Below are 20852 nucleotides of genomic sequence, written 5' to 3' on the forward strand. Positions count from 1 at the left end.
ATCCAGTTCATGGTAATCATAGGAGCTTCTGTAGAAAACACTACAGAGATTCTCTCTTGACAGAGAGATCAGAGAGAAGAGTGAAGAATGCTATCTATGTCAAACTGGAACAGCCATCTCTGTTTAGAAATGAGGTGGGACCACTTATCAAACACCTATAACGTAGTGATAAGGTCTCTCTCCAGGAAGTTTTGCCATTGTTAACATCTTGAGTCACTCCTGATTTAGCAGATTCACATTCTTTATTGTGTGAACTGGGAGCTCCATCATCATGATTGCTGTCTTGGTTTCACAACAATTCACACCTTGAGCCATGTGAGTCCCGGTTTGTTAATGGGCCATTAGCCATGTGAGCTGGAGTGAATATAAATTCTGTAACTCATTATTAGTCAGTTAGAACTGAAGAAGCCTCTTGGATGACAAGTGAAACGTCTTCAAGAACCTTCAAGAGAAGTCCAGTAGATTTCCACTGAAATTCCTACGATTATTAAAGTCATTAAATGGAGGGCATTTGTCTCCTATGTAGCCTCTGGGTAAAACAATGGCCTAGAATTTTGTTTTATTATAAAGCAGAGCGTTATTGCATTGTGAAATAGTCCCAAAGCTTGGCCTTGCTGCTGTCAACTAACGCTCATTAAAAATGCACAAAACTTGAAACAATGTAAACTGTGTCTCCATTTCTTCCAGTAGGGAAAAAAAATTATCTTGGTTTCCAGGACAACTCAGCTCCTTTTTTGGGAGGGGATACAGTAGCTTGCGGCACATTTACACAAATCTCACAATCCGACTTCAGCGAAGACACAAAAAGTAGCATGTAAGCCTAAATCACAAATATATAACACACAAAACACACATTACCCCTGTGTTTACATTTTCTCTCACTGTATCACACAGGAACCAAGTCCCTTTCGTGTCACCCTCTGCAAAGCAGAGCTGGTAGCATTGTCTGAAAAGGCCTGTACAACTCAATTACCCACCCGTTTACATTTCTAGTGATCAGCTTATCAACATGGGAATTTATCCTAAATATAGGAAACAATGTTACTGTGGTCTATCATGTGTAAAGGCAAGGTTAGCGGTAACATAAAATACTGGCCTGCAATGTGTGTCAGCAAAAAGAAATAACCAAAAATAATTCTGAGATGAGGTAAAAGAAGCATCAAGGCAACACATGAAAAACTGACTGGGTCGTTAATGGGCCATGTGAGCTGGAGCGACTTATAAATTCTGTAACTCCCCATTAGTCAGAACAAAAGAAACCTCTTGGATTAGAGGTGAAACATCTTCAAGAACCTACAAGAGAAGTTCAGTTGATTTCTACTGAAGCTTCTTCAATGTGTCACATGTTAACAAGCACATAAGAGGTGGATTCTTTAGGGACAAAACACGCTTCCTTGCACAAAGAGTAAATATGTAAACCTGAAAACATCCCAGCACATACAATGTCTTTCCTCCCGTGACTTTTAAGAACCAGAAAAGAAAGAGAAACAATGACAGAAAGATAAACAAGCTGCGAAACAAACAAAATGTCGAGTGTGTGAATGAGGAAACAGGCAGAGAGAGAGAGAGAGAGCGAGTAAAGGCGAACATTTATTCTTATACGTAATTTATGAAAACTAAATATATCACATCCAGGTGCAAAACCAATTCCAACTAAACACAGACGATTCTTTGAAAATGTCTACAGTCAGCAAAGCTAAAATAGTCCGTTTCAGCTGTATGGTTTCGCTGCAGCTCAGTAAAGGAAACGCACATACTCTATCACACATACACACAACTACCAACTGGGTTCTGAGTGCTAGGAAAGTGCACTGAGGCATTTTACAGTATTGAGGTCGGCTCCAGCCACGTTTTGCTGAGCTTCATCAATCTCAAAGAGCGGTTACCAAAAGAAGAAAGGAGGTTTGGAAGAAAGGTAGCAGAAAGAAAGGTGAAAGCTGTGGCATTAGATGAGAGGAAGAAAGAAATAATAGGAAGAGGGAAGGAGGGACAGTTAGAAGGTGTGAAGTAGAACAGAAGTGGAGGATGAAGGGAAACTGAAAAGGATGCAGAAAGAACACTAAAAGAAGAGAATTTGCAAATGAGCGCATCAAAAGCAATTAAAAAAGCAGGCAAGAGATTGGACATAAAGAAAGATGGGTTACAGAAAAGAGGGGTAAAAGAAACAGAGGAGAAGGGAATCAAAAATTAAAATACAGCAGGATGGAGAAAGTAGCTTTAAGGGAGAGAAGAAGAGAATCAGAAGGACAGAAAGAGGAGAGAAGAGAGATACTGAGGTGGGAGGAAAATAAGCAGCTTATTAAAGGGACTGGGCTGGAGATGCGGAGAAAAAGCAGCAGCAGTTTTTTCTTTGCTATCCTCTTGAGAAATCTATGGATAATATGTTGCAGAGGAAAAACATTTTGCTTACCACCCCTAAAATACAAGCTTAACTGGGGGAAACCAAAAGGCACAGCAGAGAGAGATAAAACACTGCTGCTGACAGCAGCTGATTCAGACGAGGCACTGGACAGAACTGGGTTGGCGTCTTTATCACCTTATTTAATGTAACATGGCATTCGGTGGAAGTTTTGATTCACAAGCTTAAAATATCATTTGGGTGTTTTCAGCATTAGACAGGAAGACCTACTGGGCAACAGAGGACATAGAAAACAAATGAGGTAACGTGCAACAGCAGTGTCTTTCATACCCAACACAGCACAGTAAATAGAGGAAATCTCAACACTGTGAAATGTACTTGTCTATAAGGTCAAGAGTGACATTTTGTGAAAGTAGCTTAAAAATCTGAACAATGCAAAATAATTTCAGAATTTCATTAAAATGACATGAAGGTAAATTCAGTATTTTGAAAAGACAACAGCCTCAAGCTACACAGTAGAGGTTTGAACTGGTAAACAGTGTGATCAGAAGGTCGATGTGTCAAATTTGTCTGTAGATTCTCATGTCTCAGTAATCCAGTTCATGGTAATCATAGGAGCTTCTGTAGAAAACACTACAGAGATTCTCTCTTGACAGAGAGATCAGAGAGAAGAGTGAAGAATGCTATCTATGTCAAACTGGAACAGCCATCTCTGTTTAGAAATGAGGTGGGACCACTTATCAAACACCTATAACGTAGTGATAAGGTCTCTCTCCAGGAAGTTTTGCCATTGTTAACATCTTGAGTCACTCCTGATTTAGCAGATTCACATTCTTTATTGTGTGAACTGGGAGCTCCATCATCATGATTGCTGTCTTGGTTTCACAACAATTCACACCTTGAGCCATGTGAGTCCCGGTTTGTTAATGGGCCATTAGCCATGTGAGCTGGAGTGAATATAAATTCTGTAACTCATTATTAGACAGTTAGAACTGAAGAAGCCTCTTGGATGACAAGTGAAACGTCTTCAAGAACCTTCAAGAGAAGTCCAGTAGATTTCCACTGAAATTCCTACGATTATTAAAGTCATTAAATGGAGGGCATTTGTCTCCTATGTAGCCTCTGGGTAAAACAATGGGCTAGAATTTTGTTTTATTATAAAGCAGAGCGTTATTGCATTGTGAAATAGTCCCAAAGCTTGGCCTTGCTGCTGTCAACTAACGCTCATTAAAAATGCACAAAACTTGAAACAATGTAAACTGTGTCTCCATTTCTTAAAGTAGGGAAAAAAAATTATCTTGGTTTCCAGGACAACTCAGCTCCTTTTTTGGGAGGGGATACAGTCGCTTGCGGCACATTTACACAAATCTCACAATCCGACTTCAGCGAAGACACAAAAAGTAGCATGTAAGCCTAAATCACAAATATATAACACACAAAACACACATTACCCCTGTGTTTACATTTTCTCTCACTGTATCACACAGGAACCAAGTCCCTTTCGTGTCACCCTCTGCAAAGCAGAGCTGGTAGCATTGTCTGAAAAGGCCTGGACAACTCAATTACCCACCCGTTTACACTTCTAGTGATCAGCTTATCAACATGGGAATTTATCCTAAATACAGGAAACAATGTTACTGTGGTCTATCATGTGTAAAGGCAAAGTTAGCGGTAATATAGAATACTGGCCTGCAATATGTGTCAGCAAAAAGAAATAACCAAAAATAATTCTGAGATGAGGTAAAAGAAGCATCAAGGCAACACATGAAAAACTGACTGGGTCGTTAATGGGCCATGTGAGCTGGAGCGACTTATAAATTCTGTAACTCCCCATTAGTCAGAACAAAAGAAACCTCTTGGATTAGAGGTGAAACATCTTCAAGAACCTACAAGAGAAGTTCAGTTGATTTCTACTGAAGCTTCTTCAATGTGTCGCATGTTAACAAGCACATAAGAGGACAACAGTGCACTCACATTGTTTCATGAATTCTCTGGCATGGTGTATTTCAGCTGCAGCAAAATGCACTGAATCCTTTATTAAATTAGATCACTCTGCACACGTAAAAATACAGTATTTTCAAAATGCTGATCATGTTTAGCACGTTATGTTAAACATAACTGTTTGATTTCAACTACAAAAAAAATCTCTTTTTCACAATATCTTACATTTTTTAAAATGCACTAGTATGTCTCTGAGTGCCACACAGTGATGCTTTGCATGGAACAGTAAAAAGTTAGATATTCCAACTTGGAGTGAAATGAAGAGAATATTGTTGCTATGCCACAAATAGACATTTTATCATGGTTTGCCTCACGTGTATCTGGCTCACAGTATGGCTCTTAAGTGGGGAAGACTAACCATATGGCTTCAAAGATAGCTGCACACACAAACAAGGCTTCTTATCACCACGTTATCACAAAGTCATGCTTTTGCCATCCTGGAGGAAGAGACGAGACAGCGACAGAGAGAGAAACGGAGAAGGAGGGAGAGAAAATGTCAAACTGTCTGGCCTTTTCTTGCCAATCCCTCCACGATGTCTGTCTGAGAAATTAATCTTCTGTAATCTTTAGATAGGAATCTAACACTTATCTGTCTCTACCCACACAACAATGGCCCTCATCATTTCCCCTTTCACTCAAATTCTTTCTCCCTGCATTTCCCTTTCTATTAACTCTTCTTCTTCTTGTATTTACAGTTTGTGCATGTGCATTTTTTCTACCTTTTTAACAACAGGACACTCTTTGTCTCTGTGTTCACGCCATTATCCCCTGCCTGGTCACTTATCTTCCATCTGTATCCCTCCATCGGTCTGTCCAGCCCAAAGCTCAACACACTGACAACTCAATAGGGCCTCAAACGGATATCAAACTTTCCATTCCTCTGTAAACTGTCATATGGTTATCAGCAGGATTGTGATGGTATTTTAGGTCTCTTCCCTCATGGCTTTGGAAGTGACGCTGTGTGGAACTGCACATCTTATCTACCAAAATAGACGTTTTGATCGCAAAACCCAACCTTTTATACCAGGGGCTGCGGTTTGTATCTGAACATCTGGAATGCAATTTGAATGTTTTTTATTTTTTTTATCTAGTAGACGATAACAAAACCATAACTGCGTGATGATATTGCACTGAAGTCGACGTTTTTCCTGAACGTGAACAATTCTAATGGATGGTTATCATTCCTGCTTTATCTTTCCTCAACTGCTCGATTTGAGGGTTAAAAAAAAACCTCAGCATGTCACAGATTTTGCACATTTATACCACAGTTTTCTCTGCTGCATGGGTCAGTATGAGTGCATAAATTAGTTGCATTCCCTTATCACATACTTTGCGCCTCAGAACAGGATTGCCTAAAACTACATATTACAATACATACAAAAATAAATACAGAAGAGTGACTTAATAGCCAAGTGGTGAGTGCACAGTCCATATGGGCACAAATGTCCCTGAGCAGCGACTCCCTGGATCAATGCTCCTCTGGCCATTTCCTGTGCATCATTCCCCTACTCTCTCCTTACATGTTCTATTTCTTTTCTGGTATTATCAAATAAAAAGGCAGAAAATGGTCCAATAAAGTCTCCAAAAGAAAGTTCCCACCTCATTCTCCACCAAGCCTTCCGCTATTTGCTGCAGCTCGACACACCTATGATTCTGTTAAGCTGTCCTAAACAAAGGCAAGTGGTACTATTGGAGTAATTCAACCAAGCATGCTTAAAATGGAAATGAATGAGACCAAGAGCTGCACCCTGCAAGTTGACAAGCTTTCTTCCTCAAGTCTGTAATGAATGAAACCCCAGATGTCAGAATCTGTCTTTTTGAGATGCTCATCAGTACTTTGTTTTAAGAAGAAATATCCAGCCATGATGTTGACAGCTTTGCTAATGATATGTCTTACAGCATGTGAAAAATAGCATATCGACAAATTTTTAGTTTGTTCTCGTCTTTGTACATGTAACTGTTTGTTTTTGTCAAAAACACCAGTCTGATTTAAAGCTGTAATGTATAACAATGCATGCTACTGTATGCCATTTAAATGGGTCCGAGCAATATCGGATGACCTTTTGGAGGAAAACAATTGATACTGATGCTGAAAGGCATTCATTAGGTTGACATGACTCATCATTACTAGTATGAGCAAGCAGCAGCATTGATACTACAAATTTAGTCAGGATTTCTCCAGCTATAAACTTGAACAACCTGCTGGTATAACCATGTTCAGTTACACTCTGTTGCTAGCTGGTTCAAAACCCCTTGACTCTGCGTTGTGTTTATTTTTAAAGAAGTTGGAATGCTGAAATGTCTTCTCTGTGCTTTTTATTGTACCATCTGGTAAATGTAAGAAACACTCGTGTTAGCGGGCTCAGGTGTCTCGTGTACGCCTCTCAGGAACTGACAGTGAATAATACACAGTAATACAATATCAAAACAAGACATAAAACAAAACATCCATCCATTATCTATATACAGCTTAATCCTCATTAGGGTCGCAGAGGGCTGGAGCCTATCCCAGCTGACTTAGGGTGAAGACAGGGGACATCTGGACAGGTCACCAGTCTGTCACAGGACTACATATAGAGACAAACAGTCACACTCACATTCACACCTACGGACAATTTAAAGGTATCAATTAACCTCAGCATGTTTTTGGACTGTGGGAAGAAGCCAGAGTACCTGGAGAAAACCCACACATGCACAGAGAGAACATGCAAACTCCATGCAGAAACATCCCAGAAAGGCAGGGACGTGACCCAGGATGCCACTGTGCAGCCCAAAGCAAAATATGTGCCTGGTAAATATAAGAATAACACTCTCATCAGTGGGCTCAGGCATCTTGTGCACACCACACTATAAATTTAGGCTAATGCCCACGAGACAGCTAGCTTACAGAGCGTCTCAAACTTCACATAAACATAATAAAGCAAATAAAAACATAAAATATGTGTCATCACACTCCAATGAACATCTGAGTAGATCATAGTGCACATACACTCATAAAATAAACAAAGGAACATAAAAAAATATGTATTTATAAGCTTGTGCTGTGCTCTACAACCTAGCTCGTGCACGCCTCTTAGGAACTAACAGTGTGGCATCAATGTTAGTTGCATACTATAGCTCCAGACAGGGCACTATTGAGCCAACAACAATAAATTACATGAAAGCCAAATTACAGTAAGTGGAACTATTTACCATATATACACTGTTACACTGGCCACATCGGCTTTATATTCTCATACCCACATTAAAAAACAAATGTGGAACAGAGCTACTTCTAATGTTGCAATGAGACAATTCCTTGATGGTTCTTTATTTGTGATCTACAAAGCAAACCTGAAGATACCCATATTTTGTGTGAATCCATCAATCTAACAAGCTGCATGGGATAAAGCCAGTAAATAGAAAGGTAGATCATCAGTAATAAAGGACTATCTTATCTTATCTTATCAGACAGGAGGGAGATGGATGTAGAGAAGGAAAAGGAGAGATGCTTACATGTTTCTCCCCTTCGATCCTCTTGTCAGCCTGTTGAACAGCCTCCAGGTACTTAAAATGCAACTCCATCAATCGATCAACCTGGAGAGAGAATGAAACAGAGGCAGACAGAGAGAAAGTGAGAGATGCAGCATAGAAGAAAACAGTGAAAATAAGGGAAATGTGAAGGGAGAGTGTACAAAGCAGAGACAGAACAAGATATGGTTCATGATAAATACACAGCACCCCTTATAATTTGCTAATAGTCACTTAATAATAGATATGAATCATCTACTCCTTATACGTCAGTATTAAATGAATTATCTACGAATCTTTTTGCGACAGAACTCTTGCAGAGAGGGTTAATGAAGTGATGAACAAAGAGAACAAGTATATTATTTTTAAGATTCTAATTTACTATATTAAGACATTACCAATGAAATCCTATGTAAATGCTAAAATGAACAAATAGGTGCTGAAGATGAATGACGGAAATGAAATTCTAGGATGATTTAGCAGTGAGAAAGCATTTCCTATTTGTCTAAAATGACAGGCAGTTTCAAATTTAAGTGTCGTATCAAGATTGCCTTGAGCAACAGACTGTATATCAGATATTTTTGCACGTTAGAACTGTGGGAGTTTCAAGAAAAAAAAACTTTAGTTGAGATTACTTTCTCAAGTTCCGTAGCCTTTGGCACACAGTATACACAGGTACAGAGTGACTGTGTGACCTGAATGTGAACATGAATGTATTTAACTGACCATGTAAACTCAGAGATCTGGTGTCTGAAAAAAAAACAGACTGTCAAAATGGATAGAAACTGATTGTTTCAGTCAAATGTCTTCTAATATGACATGAATTTAGAAGCCAGTTTATACAAAGGAACGAGGCGGAGCTATGTGATGATCAGCATACGTTTGTCTGTCCATCTGTTATTCCATCCTTGTGCTACATTACTCAACAACGGACAGATGGATTTGGATGAAATTTTCAGGGAAGGTCACAAATGACACAATCACCACCTGATTAGATTTTGGCATTGATGTGGCATATAGTCTGGATCCGTGGATTCCTTAAAAATTTCTGTGTCATTGCGAGATAGCGGCACAGCATCATTGTAACTATGACAACAAGTGAACACTATGCCAGCTGCCTACTGACAATCACATGATTGTGATCCTACTACAAATTGACCGCTGCAGACTTATTGGGACTTATTCATCGGAAATGTTATAAGGAGCAATTGATTAAATTGTGGGGGTGTTTCCGAGTCCCATGAATTCCCGCCGCCCGCTTCATATTTAGGTCATGCAATTCGGTATCTGTACATAACATACACATGTATAGCACACACCTGTGCTCAACGGAAGATCATTTTGTTTGTGGGTACATCTATATTACATGGACACATTCTATGTTGCCGTGATTTCTGATCATCAATAACTAATAAACAAATGTTGCATTTCTAAAAAAAAAAATTGCTGTATTTCTGACAACGCCATATGGGGGAATGAACAGCCTTGGCAGAGTACTGCACTCTCTGAGTGCTTTTCTTGTTATGCAAGTTGACAAAGAACCCAAGGACAGTACGAAGAGCCACAGCTGCTAAGAAACGCATCGGAAATTCAGGCTTTCTTGGAACATTCTGAACTTCTGAAACCATAAAATCCTGGAGAAAATGTATGGGATTTTCCCATGGTGGTGGCTAAAGCCTAAACAAAGAAACCAAAAAATATTCAACCCCTCGAAACTCAAAACCAGCCAGCAGGCTTCAAATGTATGTTGTCTTTCAACAAAATGACACCATGAATCAGAACAAGAAACTGTAAGAAACACAAAGTGTTCTGTCTTTCAACTTTACAGCAGTCCTTGAACTGCTCATTTGTGACATGTTTTATTATCAAAATAATGCTTAAACAAGGGCTGCACAGTGGTGTAGTGGTTAGCACTTTAGCCTTGCAGCAAGAAGATCCCTGGTTCGCGTCCCGGCTTTCCCGGGATCTTTCTGCATGGAGTTTGCATGTTCTCCCTGTGCATGCGTGGGTTTTCTCCGGGTACTCCGGCTTCCTCCCACAGTCCAAAAATATGCTGAGGTTAATTGATTACTCTAAATTGCCCGTAGGTGTGAATGTGTGAGTGATTGTTTGTCTTTGTATGTAGCCCTGCGACAGACTGGCGACCTGTCTAGGGTGTCCCCTGCCTTCGCCCGAGTCAGCTGGGATAGGCTCCAGCACCCCCCGCGACCCTAGTGAGGATTAAGCGGTGTATAGATAATGGATGGATGCTTAAACAAGTGAAAATTCATCAAAATCAAGTTATTTTATGTCTCTTTTTTTAATCCCCAAATGGCCAGGTCTCCCTCGGAAATGAGATTTTAAATCTCAAGGGACTTTCTGGTAAAATAAAGGTTAAATAAATAAAACCATTTGCCGTAACCAGATTAAATACATATATATATATATATATATATATATATATGAGAATGAATGAATAAATACATATATATATATATATATATATATATATATGAGAATGAATGAATGAATGAATGAATGAATGAATGAATGAATGAATGAATGAATGAATGAATGAATGAATAAATGAATGAATACTGAGCTCTTCGGCAAAGACATGAAGCCAGCAGATAGGAGACAAGTACTGATGCAATTCAAAAATCTGAGTAGTTGAATATGTACAGTCGGTAAATTCTGCATTTTTTTTCTCCAGTATTTGAAATACCTGTGCACTTGAAGTGTTTTACATGTTGAATCAAGAAATTCAGCTTTCATTGTTTCTACTGTTATTGATATGTGGAATTATAACTTTGTTATGCAGCACACAGGACAAGTTTGAGTTCTCTCGACTTCTAGCCATGGTTGTTCGGTTTCCATAGAGGTGCAGAATTCTTAGGTAGACTGTCAAATGAGAAAATAAAAATGTGACAGGAGCGAAAAACACCCAGAAACTGCTTGAAATTTAGAGGATTAAGGTCATTTACCCATTTGCTCTACTACCATGTTCCCATGTCTAAGCTACCTAGAAATAACTATTAATATCCAACATACATAAAGCTACACAAAGCTTTAGTCCAAAGTTAAAAACAGATTATCAAATCTCTAAATGTAAGTCAGGTATTTTTAAGAACTTAGTGACTAGCTTTAATTAACAAAGCATTATGTGACATAAGCAAAACATTGCTTTTGTAAAATGCTCCATCCAGGGTCATGCAAGAAAAACTAACTTTCGTTATTGATTAATCTGTTAATTTTTTTGGAATTGGATAATTCTCACGACAGCTTTCCAGAGTCTAAAGTTATGTTCTTAAATTAGTTATCGTAATGTCAGTCAAAATCTGAAAAAGATTGTATTTATGATCATATCTAGTATCATAACAACTAACAGCAAATGTCATATTTAGGAAGCTGAAACCAATAAAAAGATGGAATTTTTTCTGGAAAAATAACAAGTAATCAGTCATACAAACAGTTACTTTTTCATTTGACAAACTGATTATTACAGTCCTAAAAGCATGCAATCCATGGGCCTGTACAGGATGAAAAAAATTTGTTTGGTCTTAATTTATTTACAATTATATAAGAAAAAATATTTTTTTTGCTTTCCAGCTGATACTGAATTAAGTGGGGATTGTTAATATGTCTATTACACATAGAAGAAATATATAATAATTAGGTCCCACACCGACCAGTCCTACGTGAAACCAGTGCATGCAAAACGTTCAGAGGTACGTACTGAATATGCACAAACCGGCATTGGGGGACTGGATACACTACCTCGGCTGCAGTCTGAATGAAAGTGGTTTGATGTGAATTTGCGACAATTGGCATCAAGGGGTTAAAATGCTCTTAAAGTGCCCGAAAATATTTTTTTTAAAAACTTACATTTTCATAATTTAAAAAGCAACCATTCAAGTTAAAATTCTAATCTTCTAAAGGTTGCAATTTAACACAAAAACTTTTCCAATTTGCTCCTGCAGGATTGTGCAATGTGGCTTTGATTAGATTTGAATGAGACTGGTCAGGCAACATCCGTGAACAACCAGATGTGTGCACAACTGAGCATAGCCCACAAAATAGCTAAAAAGAGTATAGAGAAATACACTAATCCAAAAGTCTCTTGTGTGAAATAACAAAACAGCTTGGTAGAAAATTGTGTGTTCATGTAGGGCTCTATTGCCTGTAGTAAGAAACTGATTGAAGCAGTATGTTTTCAGGGCATTTAAATTTAGAAAATACAAAGACGTGTTCTGATTCAAGGGGCTGCAAATAACCTGTAACCACAGCATATGGATGATGAACACACATGAACACTTCAGCTGAGGCTTCTTGATGAAGCAATCTGCTGGCAATCAAAAAAAAATGTGAAAAAGGGAGAGAAACAAAAGAAAACAGCAGGAAGATGATGAAAACTAACCTTCTCACAGTCGTTCTCTGTGAACTTGTTGAGGAGTCTGCTTCTCTGTTGGGACTTGAGATTTCTCAGCATGGAAGCGATGATGGAGCAGACATGCTCTGAAAAAAGTAAAGTGAGAAGTGAAGCAAAAACTTCCTTGTTTTTATCACCAAGCAAAAATCGCAAAACTTTCCCTGAAGTTTAGGTTTGTCTAACATCAAAAAGATAACTGCAACTCTCTGACAAACACACGCAGCAGGTATACCTACAGGAACATCAAAGAGATCACAGTGCTAAGATTATTGAGCTTTAACTAACCTATGAGCCACACTTATGTTCCTCAGTGTCGTGTTAATACAGTCTCACGTTCAAAAAATTGGTAACTGCAAAGCTCATTCGCACCTACATTCACGGCCCTCAGAAAGAACAAATCGATTAGCACTTGATAATTTGCAATTACAGCACGCATCCAGCTAAGCGTGGCCACTATAACAGAGAGTGCACAGAACAAGAGGAGAAGAAAATGTTAATGAAATTTAGAAATCAATTTTCATTTTAGGGCATGCTTGAACATGTGCAAGGGTTTTGGCTGTGATTGAATTACAGTTTTCGTGGTGATAAAAATTTGTCTGTGGCAGCTCTGGGGCCATTTAGTGAGTAGGAGCTCTAAGAATGTGTTAATTGACTAAATTAGCAACAAACACGAGTTAGTCACATTGAGTGCCCCTGTTAAACCAATTCATGCTATATAAAATGTGCTATCTCATTTAAAGACCTTCTCAGTCACAGGCTGCACCAGTATGTGACAATCAGTATAACATTTCTCTATGAAATTGAATGAAACATACACTGTACACACAGGGGGAGTAGAATATGACACTGCAACATCTCCGGATATACAGAGTGGAGGAAAAAATGTAATTGGACTTTATCAACAAGAGGTCAATATTCTCTCTCAACAAGGCTTTCCAGTTGCTAAGCAACAAGAGTACAAGAATCAATTCCATTTCTGCTTTTTAAAGGGGGTCATGCTTGCTGTCAGTTCCCTTTGTGCAATCGCTTATGACCTGCAGCGTCTTTACCCACAAGACAGGGTGGCTGAGAAACCAAGCGGCTGCAATACCTGCTCATGTCAGTTCTTTCAGAACACATAAATATCTATCAGCATGAACAATATAAGCAGAACAAGGCCTAAAAATGCACTGAAACACAAAACACAACAAACTGGAGTCTTGCTGCTTCAGAAAGAAAAGGCCCAGTGGAGAATATATTCCACTAAAAGCTGAAAGAAATTGACAAATGCTGATCACTGCTGAATGTGAGTCAGAAGCCTTCAACTGAATGAAAGAACTGCTGACTTAAAACTCTTCTGGTCTCCTCAGTTACTGTTACCATTAAACTGAATCTCTTCATGTTCTAGCTCAACTTCCTATCCATTTACTCATTATTAACAAGGCAATTACAGCCTGCAAGAATGTGGCTTTACATCTTCCTAAACAACTAAAATTTTGATGAATAAATAAGCAGCATCACAAGTAAATAAGTCACAGCAACGTAGAGAGTTGATGAGTTTGTCTATGCTGGCTTCCTGAAGGTCTTGGTGAAGGTGGCAGACATTAGCTAAGGTCACATTTATACACATCCAGTCTGAAATGATTTCTTAGACCACAAATGCAAGAGCTGTGAACACTCAAGTTCCTGGCTATGGGCCTAACTGACATGCTCACACCCACACCTTTGTCTACCACACATTTTAAGGTGGCCTTTTACGTGCACCTGTTCTGTTCATGCTGTCATCACTGTCCTAAAACACTCAAAAATTCTTCATCAGGACTGTCAGGCCAGACATAACACCAGTGAGAAGAGCATGGCAAAACAAAAGAATACATGTTCATCAAAACTGATGTTACTCATAAACAGGAAGTTATTAATAGAAACGGGGCTTTGGGGCCTTTCAGGGCTTCTTAAGCAGCGAAAACAGTCTAAAATTGACCAAATAGCATGAAAAAACATTGATTAACTTCACTGCTTATTCCTTTAGTATCATATTATCCTAGCAGAACTCTTCGCTCTCAGCCTGCAGGCTTACTTGTTGTTTCTAGAATCTCTAAAAGTAGAATGTGAGGCAGAGCCTTCAGTTATCAGGCACCTCTCCTGTGGAACCAGCTCCCAGTTTGGGTTCGGGAGGCGGACACCCTCTCTATTTTTAAGACTAGGCTTAAAACCTTCCTTTTTGACAAATCTTATAGTTAGGGCTGACTGGGGGACCCTGAGGGGGTGAGCTGGTGTCTTCATTTGCACAACTTACTTCCCCTTTCGACGTCCCTTAATTCTGCCCCTAGTTATGCTGCTATAGGCCTAGGCTGCTGGGGAACCTCTCTGGATGCACTGAGCCCTTCTCTAACTACCTTTATATTCAATATATGTACCGTTATTGCATTACACTCACTCTGTTTCTCCCTGTGTCCTTTCTCTGAGTGTCCCTGGTCCCAGAGCTGGATGCTTCAGATCTATGGTTGCTGTCCCACTAACTGGCCTAGTCTCTACCATGTCCACTGTGGGATGCTGCTGCTGACCTTCCTCCAGTCCACTGCTTCCAGCTGCCCATTTCCACCAGTCTACTCTGCATTGCCCTTACTATACTTGATATGCTCATCTACATGCTATTTGAATTTTACTACCGGCTATATATGTAGTATATTTAATGCCAGAGCCGTACACCATAACAGTAAACTATGAATCAGTTTCAATGTTAGCTTGTACTTTGTATATATCATCTAGCTTATCATACATGTATCCAATTGTGTGTTATATGGTCTGTGTTCCCCACCCCCCTCTTCTCCCATCCCTCCCCCTCTCCATCCCTCTTCCCCTCTACCTCTACCTCTCTACCTCTTCTGTCCTTCTCAACCTGCCTGGCCAGCAGGCAGATGGGTAACATAAAGAGCCGGGTTCTGCTCGAGGTTTAAACTGAATTGAATTGAATTGAATTAAAAGACACCTTAAATTTGTAACCAATTTAAACATTGGGAGATTGCATTCATGCAATCTGGTAAATTTAAAGGGCTCTATGGAAGGCAATATTCACTTTGATCTTTGGTACAAAGAAACTTGCATGAAATTTTAAGTAATTAATTAATAATATAAAACTTAGAATAAGTGACTGCATAAGTATTCACTCCCTTTAAAGTAATTCACCAAATTCAACACAGGTTCAGCCAGTTGATGCTAAAAGTCACACAAATATTTAAATAGAGATCATCTGAGTGCATTGAAAGTGCTTGTAGTATAAAGACACCTGTATCTGGAAGGTCCAGCCATGGTGAATAGTTCTTCTGGTTATAAGTATACTGTGAAGGGAAAAGAACACTCAGTACCTCTGTGAAAAGGCTATTGAAAAGCACCACTCAGGGGATGATACAAGAAAATATCCAAGTCACAGATTATCTCTTGGAGTCCAGTTAAACCCATCATTAGGAAATTGGAGTGTGGCATGTGTAAACCTGACTAGAGCAGGATGTCCTCAAAAACTGAGTGACCAAGCAAGAAAGAGATTGGTGAGGGAGGCCACCAAGACAACTATGACTCCTCTAAAGAAGTTAAAAGCTTCTGCAACTGAGATGGGAGAAACTGTGCATCCTCCAGTATTGCCCTTATTAAATCTGGACAAGAGATCATTAGAAGGCCTGTAAGAGACTGAAGTCAACTAGAAGATGGTTCTTGGACGATGAGATCAAATTTGAGTTTTTTTTTTGCCAGATGCAATGTTCGTTTTCATAAATTCTTGTCAATAAAAGTCAAAGTAATTAAATTGACCATAAGTCATGGCTGAAAAGCAGTAAAAGGGGGAAACTTCCAAGGGGGTTAATTTTTTTTTAGGCACTGTATTGGCATGGTGAATAATTAAAAGAGAAGTACATACGCCTTAAAATGTGCTTACTTTAGGGCTTTTAATTTTTCTTAACTAGTTCAGTGCCTCCTCTCAGTGGTTAAAGGTTCTGAGTATAACATTTCAGATCCAGTGGAAGTCACTGGAACACTAGCATTTCAGACTAGAACAACCAGGCGCAGCAGTAGAAACTCTTACATTGAGCTAAAATTAAACAAGTGAACATAATTGAGTTGAGATAGATATAATAATTTGTTTTTAAATTCATAGGATTTTGAGGGCACCACCTGAACATTGGACTTCATTTTCTCTTTTCCAGTGTCATGTGGGAGATCACTCTCAGCATGCTTATAAATACAGGGAGGGCCAACAGTTTCAAAGGGAAGGACTCACATGCACTAACATACACACCTGGCCAAACCAACGATACAAACATAGAACAGAAAAGCTCAGATTACAGCATACACAGAGAGAGAGAGGGACTTCATTCTCTGTGAAGCACACAATTACTGCAATACACCTTTCAGTTACAGATAAATTAATGCTGTATTTATCTACCAAATCTTGCATCTTGCACCTTTAAGCTCTGGTTTGCCCACTAACAGGAAGAATAAAGGTATTTACGTCATAGTGTGCCACAATGAAATCCCTTCAACATTTCTTTGAAAATAAATATATAATGGTATATCAGAGGAGCAGGTGAAACTCTAAACAGACTTCACAGTTTCAATAACTGACTGGTATAACAGTTATTACATGCAGTTAAAGCTATGTGGTCTAGCTGCACACTGGCTCAGCCCACAGATCTCTTACTTTAATGTAGACAACCTTATTTCCTGTACACAATGACAAGGAGGCTAACTGCCATTTCCAAAAGGACACTACTTTATCAGCTTGAACCAAGTGGTAATTGATGTCGCCACCTCTACGCCCTGCCGGGGAGGCTATTGATCGCTGGCTGTGGAATGTTCTCCCCAAAGAGTTTAAAACTAAACAGAGACTGCTCCGTTGAGATTTGCGAAGGGGTGGAAATACATTGTATGTACCAAATAGAGGGTAAGCTCAATAAAGCAGCTTCCTCATCTGTCTTTAAAAAGGTGTGCAATCAATACTTAATCTACATGTTTTGCTTTACACTTGAATGTTGGGTACAAACATAAGGAACAAATTAATAACAATCTCCCACAAAACAGTAATAATCAATTTTACCTTCCAAATGTCCATAAACAAGACTAGTTTGTTGTACAAAGCTGTTACAAATGTCCAATGTAGGCAACTTCAGCTGGGGTCAGCTTGCACATATTACGAAAAAGGTCACCAGCAAGAGCGGGTTGAATCGATCATGACAGATGGGGTAAAAGTCAAATCCATACACCATAAAACACATTAAATGTAGTATGTAAACTCCAGTTTGTAATTTTGTGGTTAACTCAAGAGCTGCATAGTGGTCGTGACAGCAAAGAACCTCCTGTTGCTCAGAACAATCATATAAACAAGAGCCATCTGAGTTCACTCTGGCATTTATAGAATCCTCCATAGTTGCTTATATTTTAAAAGAAACACAAAATTCTGCACAAACAGCACAAACCAACAACATAACAAAAACTGTGAAAGCAGGAGAAAGACAAGTAAACAAATGTCCATTTGCTGTAAACTGGCTCGGCCATGCTGTATATTTGACAGCAATGACACACTGCTAATGGAGTTGGCATCTCCTCAAAGTAATGCATGAAGTCTTTCCATCACCATAAACTGCTTTAGAGCAGTGAACAAGGTCTCAGTCAACTCTTCCTAGATTGATATACACAGCGCATTTCCAAATGATAGCATTCACTCATGCTTCATTAATTATTCGCTGTTTGCCTCATCTTTGCCCAAGGAGTTCAAGAGCACTAAGTTAACATGCAAATAACCCCAAGGGGCCTGAATTCATTTATTGATTGAGAGTACTTTTGAACGACAGAGGAACAGATAGGTGGTACTGCACTGATAGACAGATTGAGTCTGAACTAACAGTGCCCTGGAGAGAGCAATCAGCTTTCTGCACCACATGCTAGCCCCTGTGAGAGGGTTATAAAGTCTGCATTCACTGTCTGAAAGAGTAGCACTAAATTCTGGCTCTGAATTCCATTGTAACTCTTTATTAACACATCTCTTGTGTTAAACAGTGTGTGACAATATACACGATACACTAAATAGACTGTTGGTTCCTGAGATTTGATACTCAGGAGCAGAGATGTTTTGGTTGGCAGAAATTACGGCACAGGGGTTACACTTGATCTAGGTTCCTTGGGTCACCGTAGGAGTCTTTCCACTACAGAAACAGCCCCATAATAAGCCCTTGTATCTTTCTGTTTTGTTACTAGTGTTGGATCCACGAAACTCACGAGGTGACAAGAATTTTGCAGCTTCAGTGTCAGATCAAAGACAAACAAGATAAGCACTCAGAGAGCGCAGTACTCCGCCAACGCTGCTCAGTCGTCGTATCATTTCCGACGGATGAAATCTTTAATAAAAAATGATGTTGCATTGAGGACAGGTGTGTGTTATGCATGTGTACGTTATGTACAGATACCAAATCGCATGATCTAAATATGTAGCGGAATTGATGGGACTCGGAAACATCCCCAATTTAATCAATTGTTCCTTATATCACTTCCAACAGATAAATCCTATTAAGTCCACAGCGATCGATTTGTAGTAGGATCGCAATCATGTGATCGTCTGCTGACATAGTGTTCACTTGTAGTCATAGTTATAGTGACGCCATGCCACTATCACACAATGATACAGAAATCTTTAACAAATCTGTGGATCCAAACTGTGAGCCGCATCACTGCCTAATCAGGTGGTCCTTGTGTCATTTGTAACCTTCCCTGAAAATTTCATCCAAATCCGTTAGTCTGTTTTTGAGGAACGTTGCTAACAGACAGACAAACGTACGCCGATCATCACATAACTCCGCTGCATACCTTGGTGGAGTAATTATAGTTACTGTAGTTACTTCAGTTCTATGATAATGCACAAATTTTAATGACTGAAAGGAGCAGAGATGGTTGCTGCATTGCTGTGTTGTTGTGTAAGCCTATATGGTAAATTTTAGAAGACTGCTATTTGAAAAGTAGGTCGAGACTACAGAAAAAAAACAACTTGTTTTTTTTCCCCCAAGTTTAACCAATCAGCACTGAATCCTTTCTTTGCTAAAGGATGGGATCAAACATTTTTCCCCCATTCCTTTAGGTCAAAAAGATACTATGTATTTTACAAAAAAATTTATAAAGCTCAAAGTATACAGCAAACTCGTTTCAACTTGAGTAATGACTCGCTTCAAAAAACTTGTGGTACATTATAAACGGCTGATATGAAAAAGGTCTGAGTTATTAAATTCCTCCTACTACTGAGTGATAATTTTTTTCTTGATGTTAAGCATGTCCCCTCATAAACAGAATATTAAGTGTTCTGAATAAAATCTTTCATATACATCTAAATATGCCACAGCATATTTCATTAAAGTTCACAGGGATGGAACATGATCAATCCCCAGCAGAGGAAAGACCAAACGTGAAGAAGATGTTAATTAGATGCATCTTTACACAAGGATCTAACAGCAAATCTCTCCTCTGAAATGCACTAATAATAGGATAATAATAGGATTACACAGCATGACTCTGACAACACAGATTCCAATCAAACTTGTATCATGTAAAATATTACTGATCTCAATCTGAGCCAAAGGCACTCTGAGCCGGGAGGAGGATTAAATCAGAGTTCCATTTAAGTCTCTGCTTTTGACTGAAATATGAGATGCAACATTCATCATTAAATTCAGATAACCAAGTCCCTCTATTAAAGTCACTTATCTAACGTCATATATTCTGCTATGAAGATATGCTTCAAATTTTCCATTTTGTTAATATCAGAGAAGAGATACCAGTGATAAAGTAATAGCCATGTTTTGTCTCTGGAATGAAACTGCCATCATTTTGAGTTTTTTGGAGTCGGGGGAAGGGTTGCTTTAATAAAGGCATCCTGTTTCTATTAAATGGGCTATTCCATCTTTTAACATCCACCAGAGCTGCAGAGGCATACAATATGACAGTGTTTCTAATACAGACCTCTTTCTGCCAGCATGGCTCACTCATTACCTATTTTAGTGCATTCATTAGAAAATAAGGGTCGTGGTAAGGGCATTCGCTGCACTGGAAGGTGTTTGTGTGGCATTCAGTATCTATCAATTACAAAAGCCTCTGTTTGCTCTCTCAGCCTCTCTCTTGAGCACTCTCTCGCCACCAAACAAACACACACGTTCACACGAGCACACAAAGAAACACTTTTCCGAGCTGGAGACATAGCTAGGACTATTGTGCCTCGCCATGTAAATTAGTTGTTTACTTCTGTTCCCTCTCACACTCGCTCGCATCATTAGCCACCTAAATATAACAACCGGCTGCCACCAATTTCCATCATACAATCTCATTTCAGTGGTAATGAAAGAGTACATACACCAATAAACTGAGACCCTAAACCAAGGTGAATGTCAGTGTTGCGACAATGTCAGTGTTACTCATGAGGAGAAAAATGTAACTTGTTTGGATTTTTTTCCCCTCTAGTTTCCTTTGAGTTTTTTCTTCCCACTTACAATCTCTCTATTAATTATGCTATTCTGTATGCTAATATGGCCTGGCAATGCCTGGTCATTTGTGCTACATCAATTACAG

At 39.0% G+C, this 20852-nt stretch overlaps 1 protein-coding gene across 1 annotated transcript in view; it reads right to left on the reverse strand.

Annotated features, from left to right (window-relative positions):
• ctnnbl1 (catenin, beta like 1) overlaps positions 1–20852 on the reverse strand; it is a 72080-nt gene that overhangs the window by 23374 nt on the left and 27854 nt on the right. Inside the window, exons 12-13 of the mRNA XM_055013176.1 lie at positions 12267–12364; positions 7856–7936 (exon numbers count right to left, since the gene is read on the reverse strand). Of these exons, the coding sequence (XP_054869151.1) occupies positions 7856–7936; positions 12267–12364 (179 nt within the window). The remainder of the gene's footprint in view (positions 1–7855; positions 7937–12266; positions 12365–20852) is intronic.

The sequence above is a fragment of the Amphiprion ocellaris genome, chromosome 8, assembly GCF_022539595.1.
Source record: "Amphiprion ocellaris isolate individual 3 ecotype Okinawa chromosome 8, ASM2253959v1, whole genome shotgun sequence".
NCBI classification, from domain to species: Eukaryota; Metazoa; Chordata; class Actinopteri; family Pomacentridae; genus Amphiprion; species Amphiprion ocellaris.